General features: G+C 22.9%; 1 protein-coding gene across 2 annotated transcripts in view; it reads left to right on the top strand.

The window, feature by feature from the left end:
• Positions 1-13,702, top strand: part of drn (zinc finger AN1-type doctor no) — a 79,963-nt gene that overhangs the window by 53,119 nt on the left and 13,142 nt on the right. For both annotated transcript variants that reach the window (XM_075292606.1, XM_075292607.1), the window contains exon 3: positions 12,613-13,666. In XM_075292606.1, the coding sequence (XP_075148721.1) occupies positions 13,568-13,666 (99 nt within the window). In that variant the 5' untranslated portion in view covers positions 12,613-13,567. The remainder of the gene's footprint in view (positions 1-12,612; positions 13,667-13,702) is intronic.

Here is a 13,702-nt window from a genome sequence, read left to right as displayed (position 1 = left end):
TTGCAGCCTTATCATGTTGGAGTTCTAGGAATTTTTTGTTCGTCCATAAAAATTCGAAATACATAGCCTCACGTACAACGGGTGGAACTCAAATGGACGGCCAACCAACAAATTGGTCCATCTATAGTCCATCCACTTTACGTATACCCTTGTGGTGGTAGTATGGTATGGAGAAGAAGAACCCAAAAAGGACACTCTAAAGCAATGAATTCAAGGCATAATAACAAATGCGATTATTATTTTGTTATTGGTAATGCTGAACTAAGACCAAATGATGCTCATGCTTTTCTGATTATAGCTTAGGGCATTTGAAAAGAAGGATTATAAGAGACAACTTATGGGGCATAAGAAATTTATTGGTTGTTTTTCATGTCGTTGGACGGATTACAATTTTTCATTGATTTAGGTGATTTATGAGATGGTAGAGAGTAGGGTAGAATGTTTCTTAAATTTCGGTGAAATGAAATGAATTTAATTAAGGTTATCATTCATAATTTCGAAATTGTATGAAATTAAAAATTTTTGTAGGATGCGAGTAATGAATATAGGGATTTTATTAGATTTAGTATAAATCGATTAGTTCAAATAAAAGATCGATTTTATTTCAAAAATTTCTTAAAAATCTTAAAAATAGGTATTAATGTTAATTATTATTATATTATATATTAATTATTTAAAATATCGATTTTATTTCGATAACAAATCGATTATTGTGCACATATCTCCAAACTATCGATATCGGTATAATACAAAAATACTAATTAAAAGCTATTAAAATTCTCTGAAATCGATAAATATCTATAAAAAAAATTATTTCTCTTTTTCACAAATTTTGATATTAAACGAAAGCCTGCTGTACAAAAAAAAAAAAAAAAACAACGAAATATACATAAAAAATATAAAATTGAAAAATATGGATATAAAGAATATTTTATTTAAAGAAAATTTGTTTCACATTTTTGTTTATAGACACCATAAATTTGAGAGATATATATTACATCAAAATAAAGTCATTCACTTAAATATTTTTTAGATTTCCCACAATCCTATACTTTAAACGTATTTAGAGGCACGTGTCTCAGCCATGATTTTGCCATCATTTTTAGTATAATCGATCATGGGAATGAATGTACTCTTTCTGCCTCCCAATTGCAATTTCTTTTTTTATTTTTCTTATAAAGTATACTCAACTTTGTTTTAATCTTCTATTGTTTATTTCACATTCTACAATTGCTGTGACACAGTCATATAATCGTTTTTGTTTTACGAGGTTCATTGTGTTTTACATATATAATCCAAAAATAAAATGAACGTAGACGGAATTAAGAATTGTCCTCATAACCTTATCACCATAATTATTTATATAAAAAAATTACGGTCGATAACATTCGTCATTTATATTTAAAATTTACTCAAGGTTAGTAGAGTTTGTAATAACTTTGGTCTTGTTGTTTTTTTGTGGGAGTCTATTTTTAAATTTTTATTTCTAAACTAAAAAACTTCCAGAATCTATTACGCACTGATAGAAAACTATTTTATATTATTAAAAAACTAACTGATACATTTAAATTTTTAATCAAACTAGAAATATTAAATTAATGTTTTTCTTTTTTAATTAATAACTAAATTAATAAAGTTTGGTATCAATTGATACAATTAACTTTTTAAATCAAACTCGGAAGACTGAGTCACTTAACAATTTACAATCAACATCAATTAAATTTTTCATTGAATCAATTAACACATTTGAATTGAAATTTGCTAATGAAATCAATTAATTTTTTTAATAAAGTATTTTTTAAGCCAATTTAAAACTTTGATTGATACTATAATTTTCGTGATTGAAGATATTTCAATTAAAAATTAATTGTATCCATTAGTCAAAATTTTATTTCTATAGAAAATTTTGTCAACATTTTATTTCTATAGAAAATTTTCTCAAAGTTTTATTTCTATAGAAGATTTTGTCAAAATTTTATTTCTATAGAAAATTTTGTCAAAATTTTATTTCTATAGAAAATTTTATCAAAATTTTATTTCTATAGAAAATTTTGTCAAAATTATAGTTTCATAGAAAATTTTTTAAAAATTTTATTTCTATAGAAAATTTTGTCAAAATTTTATTTCTATCGAAAATTTTGTCAAAATTTTATTTCTATCGAAAATTTTGCCAAAATTTTATTTCTATAGAAAATTTTCTCATAATTTTATTTCTTTAGATAATTTTGTCAACATTTTATTTCTATAGAAAATTTTGTCAAAATTTTATTTCTATAGAATATTTTGTTAACATTTTATTTCTATAGAAAATTTTTGTCAAATTTTCATTTTTTTAGAAAATTTTGTAAAAATTTTATTTCAATAGAAAATTTTGTCAAAATTTTATTCCTATAGAAAATTTTGTCAAAATTTTATTTCTATAGAAGATTTTATCAACATTTTATTTCTATAGATCTTCAATTTTATTTCTATAGAAAATTTTGTCAACATTTTATTTCTATAGAACATTTTATCAAAATTTTATTTCTGTAGAAAAAATTATCAAAATATTATTTCTATAAAAAAAAATTTGTCAAAATTTTATTTTTATAGAAAAAATTGTCAAAATTTTATTTCTATTGAAATTTTTATCAAAATTTTATTTCTATAGAAAATTTTGTCAAAATTTTATTTCTATAGAAAATTTTGTCAAAATTTTATTTCTATAGAAACTTTTGTCAAAATTTTATTTCTATAGAAAATGTTGTCATTTTGTTTATAGAAAATGTTGTAATTTTTTTATAGAAAATTTTCTCAAAATTTTATTTCTATAGAAAATTTTCTCAAAATTGTATTTCTATCGAAAATTTTGTCAAAATTTTATTTCTATAGAAAATTTTGTCAACATTTTTTTTCTATAGATCTTCTATTTTATTTCTATAGAAAATTTTGTCAAAATTTTATTTCTATAGAAAATTTTGTCAAAATTTTATTTCTATATAAAAATTTGTCAACATTTTATTTCTATATAAAATTTTGTCGATATTTTATTTCTATATAAAATTTTTGTCAAAATTTTATTTCTATAGAAAATTTTGTCAAAATTTTATTTCTATATGAAAATTTGTCGATATTTTATTTCTATAGAAAATTTTGTAAAAATTTTATTCCTATAGAAAATGTTGTCAAAATTTTATTCCTATAGAAAATTTTGTCAAAATTTTATATCTATAGAAAATTGTATCAAATTTTATTCCTATAGAAAATTTTGTCAAAATTTTATTTCTATAGAAGATTTTGTCAAAATTTTATTTCTATAGATCTTCTATTTTATTTCTATATAAAATTTTGTCAACATTTTATTTCTATAGAAAATTTTGTCAAAATTTTTTTTCTATAGAAGATTTTGTCAAAATTTTTTTTCTATAAAAAATTTTGTCAAAATTTTATTTCTATAGAAAATTTTGTCAAAATTTTATTTCTATAGAAGGTTTTGTCAAAATTTTATTTCTATAGAAAATTTTGTCAACATTTTATTTCTATAGAAAATTTTGTCAAAATTTTATTTCTATAGAAAATTTTGTCAACATTTTATTTCTATAGAAAATTTTATCAAAATTTTATTTCTATAGAAAATTTTGTCAAAATTTTATTTCTCTAGAAAAAAATTGTCAACATTTTATTTCTATAGAAACTTTTATCAAAATTTTATTTCTATAGAAGATTTTGTCAAAATTTTGTCAAAATTTTATTTCTATAGAAAATTTTGTCAAAATTTTATTTCTATAGAAAATGTCAAAATTGTATTTCTATAGAAAATTTTGTCAAAATTTTATTTCTATAGAAAATTTTGTCAAAATTTTATTTCTATTGAAAATTTTCTCAAAATTGTATTTCTATAGAAAATTTTGTCAAAATTTTATTTCTATAGAAAATTTTCTCAAAATTGTATTTCTATAGAAAATTTTTTCAAAATTTTATTTCTATAGAAAATTTTTTCAAAATTTTATTTCTACAGAAAATTTTGTCAAAATTTTTTTTCTATAGAAAATTTTGTCAAAATTTTATTTCTATAGAAAATTTTGTCAAAATTTTATTTCTATAGAAAATTTTGTCAAAATTTTAATTTCTATAGAAAATTTTGTCAAAATTGTATTTCTATAGAAAATTTTGTCAAAATTTTTTTTCTGTAGAAAATGTCAAAATTGTATTTCTATAGAAAATTTTGTCAAAATTTTATTTCTATAGAAAATTTTGTCAAAATTTTATTTCTATTGAAAATTTTCTCAAAATTTTATTTCTATAGAAAATTTTGTCAAAATTGTATTTCTATAGAAAATTTTGTCAAAATTGTATTTCTATAGAAAATTTTTAAAGTACCGCGTAGTTGGAGGTACAGCCGTATTTACCTACACATTTTTTAAAGTCATATTATTACGATATTCAATCAAAATGATTGTAATCGTTGAACGATTTTTTCAAACATATATCAATATTTTCTACATATTTAAATGAAATAGTCGTTTATTATTGTTATTTTAAAATGATTGTAAAAAAATTATATTGAAAAAAAATTTGTTGCATTTTTTTCAAATTTCTTGCACAATAATATAATCGGGAAATAAGCTTATTCACATATAATAGTATTGCGGTTTTCAGTAGAGCTCTCATTATTAGATACTCATTACTGAGATAATAGGACGGAAATTATAATGACAATTAAATCGAATTACCAAACAACTATTTTGACATATACGATAGTTGAAATCAAATCTTGCAATAAATAATAAATGATTATAATTATAATAAAATAATACGTCAGTAAGTAAATAAAAAATGCATTCGAAATGAACGTTACACCGTCATCAAAGACAAACAATTTAAATGCTTAAACAAGTACACTGTACAAAAGAAGTGGCAAAATAAGAAATATTACATTTTAGGTCACAAAATTTGAAGCAATATTAAAGAGAAATGTATTTATCTTAATTTAATGAAAATTGATTATGTTCTTCATTCACTTAAGGATACTTTTTTTTTAAATTCACTTCTTTGTGAAAATTATTTTAATTTTCGTTCAAAGAAAATTTTTCTCATATTGAAGAAATTTTAACTAAAACATATTTTTTATAAATTAATAAAGAGTTGAATTGGCTCTGGAGCCCCGGGGGTTTTCTTGTTTTTTTTTTTTTAGTGTAGTGTCGAAATGTATTCGTGTTTAGCTAAACACAACATATGTCCAATATAAAAAATCTCAAGCTATTAATAAAATATGGATATATTTATAATATACCCCACTGTATAAACATAAATTTTATAAACCAATGTGAGAAATGTCTAGAAGACAAACGATTCAATGAATATAATTTAGAAAAAAAAGAGTAATAAAATTTATGTTTTAATATTATAGTAAAGAAATCTTCTCAAGACGAGAGACAAAAAAAAAACAACAAATAGACAATAAAATCTGTTGTCTGTGGTTGTGTTGTTGCCATTTAATAAAAAAAGTTGAAAAGACAAATAAATCGATACGATATACATTTCAAGGCTGTCAAGCCACATGGATGCTGTTGATTGGGGTTTTGTTAACTCCCAGCCTCCTCTCATATTGGCTGTGAATCGACAATGAGACGTAATGGTTGGCTTCTAGTAAATTGACTATTTCGTTGGCTGAATAGTTAATTTATTTTTATTTTCTCTACAAAAACAAAAAAGCTTTTTTAATAAAAACCAGTTTTTTAAATTAAATACCGCAAGAAATATCAGGAGTGGTAAATTTGTGGACTACAATTTAGACAAAAGGTGAGGGTATTTAAGATTAATAACTTTAGAAAAATGTCAAATAAATTAATATAATTTTCATATACATTTTTATTATAATTAAAAAGCAAAATTGAATTAAAATGTAAAATAATTCAAAAATAAAAAATATATTTTAAATAATATAAGAGTTTGACACATTTGGCACCGATCATAAAATACGTCTTCTTTCCAGTTTATTTATTTTTATTTATTTATTTATTCAGTCTATGGATTTTCTAGTCTGTAAGGAATGTATTCCATAGACTGAATAAATAAATAAATAAATTTCTACATGTTTTAAAAAAGAAACATAGCGAGCCAATCGTCAAAATTAAAAAAGAAAACTTTCATTCTCTTTATATCACGGCATACAAAAGGGCGCAAATGGGGAGCATTTGGATTAGAAACGGACATAGGATTTTTTTTGGGGGGCCAAGAGCTCATTTATAATTTAACTCCGACATGTTGCCCCCTCATAAGTGTTCATGAAGTTTATTCCCCTTCAAATTTATCAAATTTTTGACAAAATTCTCTGTAGAAATAAAATTCTCTATATCATCAATATCTTAAAAAATTTTAAATAAAAAAAAATTCTATAGGCATAAAATTTTCTACAGAAACAAAAATTTCTATAGAAATAACATTTTGACAAAATTTTCTATAGAAAAAAAAATTTTGAGAAATTTTTCTATAGAAATAAAATTTTGATAAAATTCCCTGTACAAATAAAATTCTCTATATCTTCAATATGCTCTATATCATCAATATCTTCAAAAATTTTAAATACAAAAAAAAATTCTATAGACATAAAATTTTCTACAGAAACAAAATTTTCTATAGAAATAACATTTTGACAAAATTTTCTATAGAAATAAAGTTTTGAAAACATTTTCCATAGAAATAAAATTTTGATAAAATTCTCTATATCATCAATATCTTCAAAAATTTTAAATAGAAAAAAAATCTATAGACATAAAATTTTCTGCAGAAACAAAATTTTCTATAGAAATAACATTTTGACAAAATTTTCTGTAGAAACAAAATGTTGGCAAAATTTTCTATAGAAAAAAAATTTGACAAAATTTTCTATGGAAATAAAATTTTGACAAAATTTTCTATAGAAAAAAATTTTGACAAAATTTTCTATAGAAAAAGATTTAAACAAATTTGTCTATAGAAATAAAATTTTGACAAAATTTTCTACAGAAAAAAATTTTGAAAAAATTTTTTACAGAAATAAATTTTTGAAAAAATTTTCTATAGAAATAAAATTTTGACAAAACTTTCTATGGAAATAAAGTTTTTACCAAATTGTCTATGGAAATAAAATTTTGACAAAATTCTCTATAGAAATGAAATTTTGACAAAAATTTCTATAGAAATAAAATTTTGACCAAATTGTCTATGGAAATAAAATTTTGACAAAATTTTCTATAGATAAAAAATTTTGACAAAATTTTTCTATAGAACTAAATTTTGAAAAAAAAAATTTCTATAGACATAAAATGTTATACAGAAACAAAATTTTCGATAAAAATTCATTCATACCTCAATTTTTTCTCCAGAAAAATTCTTCTTCCCGATCATACAATTTTATACAATTGTCATATTATTTTAAATCACTAAAACCTTTTTAAGATTATAAAAATTTTAATGAGGATCATTTACTTTTTTATTGAGAATTATGTTCACTGTCTGATAAGGCTCTGGAATTACGTTTTCTTTTTATTATTTAAGTAATGAAAATAATTTTAATATTTTTATATTTTTTTTTTATTTTTCCTATATTGTTTGTTATTTTACTATTGAACCTATCAAAATTACCTTGGTATCTTTGTTTCTTTTTTTTTTTGTACATTTTTTATTTTTTAACAATGAATTTTGAGTCTTGGGTTTTCTCTGCTCGTTAATACCCAAGTATGATGATGATTATTATTATTATTGTTATTATTTGTGTTGTTACCATATTTCTTTTTACTACACAATGACGTCCACGATTTCCCCCTCAAGCAGCCAATGATCCAACTTTGTGTTATATGTACGTAAATGCACACAAGTGTACTATGAATAAATATCTACATATACATGTCTGTCATGTCGACATCATCGTTGTTGTTTTTGCTAGGAGATTATTTATTATAAAAGAAGAGTCAGTCTTAAATTGAAATAATAACAGACGGCAGCAACAACAACAACACAGCTTGTGTGATGTTGATAATAATAATAAATGTTATTAACGGCAGCGACAGAGACGATGTCAGATGTTAAGTGAGTAGTGGTGTATTGTATAAATGAGAGAATCAAGAGGTGAAATTTCCATTCCATTATGTTTGTTTGCCGTATGGTGAATTTTTATAAAATTTACTCACACAAACTATCTTAAGGTTATTTTAACTCAAAGAGATATTAATTTTATGGGGAATGTTGTTTGAACTGTTGCCTTGTTGTATATCAGCATTTTTGTTAATCTCATTATTTGTCCTCATTTTTCATTGGAACGCTCTATCTCTCTCTCTTACTCGAGGTATTTAATTGAAATCATGCGCATTTTATATGTGGTGTGTTTTTTGTATTACTTTTCTTGTTATTCTCTTAGTTAAACTAACTAAACGACGTTTTTATGAAATATATACCATTTCCTTTACTGTGATGCTCTTTGTTTTTTGCTTTATTCCTAGTGTTGTATAACTTTAAGCAGTAATTCTAAATAAATTTCACCATTTACCCCTTATGGAGGTGAATTATACGCATTCGAATGTGTATAGCAGTTGCTGTATTTTCTATTGCATTTTTTAAAGTGAAAAAAAAAATACGAAAAAAATATTTTTTTTTCAAGTAAGTTGTTTAGACATGACGACTATTCAAACATATGGCTAGGCCAATATCTATATGAATATAAATGGTACTTACATACGTACGTACATATTGCACAATATGGTAAACAAAAATTAACACAATATGGGGAGTTGCCCTGATTCATATGCGAGTATACACTCAATCGCAAGAGAGTACAGTAGAGTGTAAAATTATAGCAAAATAAATTTGACTCTTCTAATAATAATAGATATAAAATTTTGTATAGAACTACAATTTTGTCAAAAGTTTCTATAGAAATAAAATATTGTCAAAATTTTCTTTAGAAATAAAATTTTGTCAAATTTTCTATAGAAATAAAATTTTGTAAAAATTTTCTATAGAATAAAATTTTGTGAAAAATGTCTATAGAAATAAAATTTTGTGAAAAAATTCTATAGAAAAAAAAATTTTTTTACGACATTTTCAATAGAAATAAAATGTTGACAAAATTTTCTATAGAAATAAAATGTTTACAAAATTTTCTATAGAAATAAAATAATGTCAAAATTTTCTTTAGAAATAAAATTTTATCAAATTTTCTATAGAAATAAAATTTTGTAAAAATTTTCTATAGAATAGAATTTTGTGAAAAATGTCTATAGAAATAAAACTTTGACAAAATTTTTAATAGAAATAAAATTTTGACAAAATTTTCAATAGAAATAAAATTTTGACAAAATTTTCTATAGAAAAACAATTTTGACAAAATTTTCTATAGAAATACAATTTTGACAAAATTTGCTATAGAAATAAAATTTTGACAAAATTTTCTAAAGAAATAAAATTTTGACAAAATGTTCTATAGAAGTAAAATGTTGACAAAATGTTCTATAGAAGTAAAATGTTGACAAAATTTTTTATAAAAATAAAATTGAGAACATTTTCTATAGAAATAAAATTTTAACAATATATTCTATAGAAAATAAATTTGACAAAATTTTTATAGAAATAAAATATAAATTTTTGACAACATTTTCTATAGAAAACACATTTTGACAAAATTTTCTTTGGAAATAAAATTTTGACAAAATGATCTCAATCCTATATTGCCTGATCCAATTAATTTTTAATTAAAATGACTTCAATCATAATGAGTATATCAAAAAAATTGAATTGAATTTGATGTGATAAATAATTAATATTATAATTTTTTTTTTTCAAGTCTTAAAATTTTAGTTAATAAAATTGATAAAAAAATACTGTGCTCTTATTTTCAACATTGCTTTCAATTCGCATACATTCACTGATTCTATCATCATCCTCATATGCATTTTTTTATCATTTACGAGAAGTCAAAAGCAAACCCACTCATTTAATGTAATAAAATAAATTTACATAAAATGTACGGCGAAGAAGAGAATAAAATTAAAACGTATGTAAATGCAAATAAAATGTTATATGAATGTAGTTTGAGTATTCATAAAAATTTATTCTTAAGCTGAAAAAAATATATATTTTTTTATATTATTTTGAACATTTTATGTTTGACTTAAATAGCTAGCATATCTATATGTTAATGAAGATCATGATAATTCAGTTTTTTGTTTTGTAACTTCTTCCGCCACATTTTATGGTAATACATGCTAAAAAGGATGATACAAATTCCTATGAAATTCAAATATGAATGTATTTGGAAATTGAATTTAATGAAAATTTTACAATTCGTAATATTTTTATAACAAAGAAATGGAATCTTAACATCTCTTACTCTAATTCCCTTTGAACTTAAACTAAACAGTTGCAATAGTACACTCAAAGAAAAACATATCAAAACTTTAACCAACGGCCTAATAACAGCCTGTTTCTGTATGTCGAACGATCTCTATCGATCGACTGAAATGCATAGAAACAGCTGATTTTTGGTTATAAATTCAGCTGTTTGTTCCCATTTCAGTCGATTGATAGAGCTCGATCGACATACAGAAACAGGCTGAAATCCCAGATTGTATAACCCTACTTCACACAAACTAAAATATTTGTCGGCTTGCATTACGATTGCAATAAATATTAATTGATACATCATCAAGCAGGGAACCAATAATGATTTAACCATTGACGGCAATTAAAAATTTAATTGATTCGTGTTTACATTAGGAACTCATTGAAGCAATTTTTAATTTGTCCCTTTTTCAATTCAATTAAGATATTAATTCGTCATATATGTTGGTGTTATAAAATGTGTTGATCTATTCACATTCTCTGTTTTCTGAAATTATTATTATTTGTTTTTGTTTTATATCATTATTTATACTGCTGCTCTTCTCGAAAAAAAAGAAACAAAAGAAAAAGTTAAGAAATATTTCAAAATTCAAAAAACACTTGAGCAAATCTAATAAATCACAATTTTTAAGGAGGGCAAATAAATGACATAAAAGTAAATGGTAAGAGCTCCACACATGGCCTAGAGCAAATATACAAAAACATAAATAATATGAAGATATATTGATATCGAAAATACCGACAGACTATTTTCACCACCACCATGTTATGAGAACCAAAAATATGTTATTCACTTTAATCACCATTATATACGGGGTTGGCTTTTATATTTCGGGACTAGAGAAGAAACAAACAAATATAAGAAACAAATATTAATGATCGAAAATCGCTTTATTGTTTTTCAAAATATTCCCCATTAAGATCTATGCCTGCGTTCGAACAACATTCACGAACCGACCAAAATTTGAAGAAACTGTTAACCACAACTCTACCAAACTAAAAAATCCTAAATAAATATTTTTATAACAAAATTTTTATTTCTATAAAAATTTTTGTCAAAATTTTGTTTCTACAGAAAATTTTGGCAAAATTTTATTTCTATAGAAAATTTTGTCAAAATTTTATTTCTATAAAAAATTTTGTCAAAATTTTATTTCTATAGAATATTTTGTCAAAATTGTATTTCTATAGAAAATTTTGTCAAAATTTTATTTCTATAGAAAATTTTGTCAAAATTTTTTTATTTCTATAGAAAATTTTGTCAAAATTTTATTTCTATCGAAAATTTTGTCAAAATTTTATTTCTATCGAAAATTTTGTCAAAATTTTATTTCTATAGAAAATTTTGTCAAAATTTTATTTCTATAGAAAATTTTGTCAAAATTTTATTTCTATAGAAAATTTTGTCAAGATTTTATTTCTATAGAAAATTTTGTCAAAATTTTATTTCTATAGAAAATTTTGTCAATATTTTATTTCTATAGAAAATTTTGTCAAAATTTTATTTCGATAGAAAATTTTGTCAAGGTTTTATTTCTATAGAAAATTTTGTCAAAATTTTATTTCTATAGAAAATTTGTCAAAATTTTATTTCTATAGAAAATGTGTCAAAATTTTATTTCTATAGAAAATTTTGTCAAAATTTTATTTCTATAGAATATTTTGTCAAAATTTTATTTCTATAGAAAATTTTGTCAAAATTTTATTTCCATAGAAAATTTTCTCTAAATTGTATTTCTATAGAAAACTTTGTAAAAATTTTATTTCTATAGAAAATTTTGTTAAAATTTTATTTCCTTAGAAAATTTTCTCTAAATTGTATTTCTATAGAAATATTTCTCTAAATTTTATTTCTATAGAAAATTTTGTCAAAATTTTATTTCTATAGAAAATTTTATTAAAATTTATTTCTATAGAAAATTTTCTCTAAAAAAAAAAATTTTGTCAACATTATTTTATACACAGATCCAGTTTTTAGTTTTCCACTATGAGTGTATGGTAAAGGGTATACAAATCAATAGAAGAAATGGAAAATTCCATAAAAAAGCTATAAATTTTGTTTCCAAAAAATTAATTGAATTCCTAACGAATTAAAACGCCAACCTTTCATACAATGAATGGGATTTTCCAGAGTTTCTCAACTATTGTTTCTTTTTCTTTTTTGTACATTTCTTTCTAGATTATCTCCTCATTTCTTAACACAATTTAACTAATTATGGGTATTTCTCTCTTTCTCTTTCCGTTTTTTTTTTTTAGATTTGATTGATTGATCAACATCATTACTGGCAAAAGAAGTAACAACAAAAACGTCGACGCCGCCATTGTCAACATTATCATCGAATTGTTATCGTTTTATCATTGGAGAGACATTCATTCTTTGCAGTCGTCGGGAGCCGGTGGCCATTACTTTATGGAAATTAGCTGATACGACAATTGGGAGGAATCTAAGATACAAAAAACAAAAGAAAAAAAGAAATTGAGATTTCTTCTTATTTTGAGTGCAACAGCAGCAGTTAGTAGTCAGCTCTCCTCCCTATACCAGAAATTTGAAGAACGAAGTTAATTGCAAGAGGAACATAAAGACGTTTAGTTCACTGATATCAATTGGACTAGAAAAATAATTCAAAAATTTATATAAAACATCAAACACTCCTCTGCCATTCAGCGTTTCGGCATATTATACACGCTCTTATTCAATATAAAACAAAAACAAACGTGTTTTTGAAAGAAGTAGCCATTTTACAAACTATATAGACTTCATTGTTATAAAAAAAATCAATTTATTCTGATCTCTTAATAACATCGACGACGACGACTCTGTTCTCCCGCCCATTTAAGTCAAAAGACAGAAAAACTATCGAAGAGACTCGTAGAAGTTTTTATCAAAATTTTATTGAATATACAAATTGTCGGCTTTCATCATAACTAACTTCTTCTACTTCTACTACTACTACTATTGCAAATAATAAAACAAAAATAACAACAACAACAAATTACCTTCAATAACTGCAACAATATAACAAAGAACCTTCATAATTAAAGCAACATAAAAAATTTCGCTGTGCGAAGAATATCGAAAACAAGAAAAAAAAAACCAACAAAATTAAATTAAAAACAAAAATCTAGAACCAATACAACAAAAAAAAAAACTTCAAAGTATACCCCTCAAGCGCACCACACCACAACATCACCGACCACATACAATAAAGCAATGGAACGTGAATCAAATCCGATGCAACCTATGTGCCGCTCTGGTTGCGGCTTCTATGGCAACCCGGCCACAGATGGTTTGTGCTCTGTTTGCTACAAGGTAATGCATTTGTGGAATTTCAATTATTTTCTATTG

Source organism: Haematobia irritans, chromosome 1 (genome assembly GCF_050003625.1).
Source record: "Haematobia irritans isolate KBUSLIRL chromosome 1, ASM5000362v1, whole genome shotgun sequence".
Classification (NCBI taxonomy): domain Eukaryota; kingdom Metazoa; phylum Arthropoda; class Insecta; order Diptera; family Muscidae; genus Haematobia; species Haematobia irritans.
The sequence above is the reverse complement of the archived record's forward strand: the minus strand, read 5'-3'. Positions and strand labels throughout refer to the sequence as shown.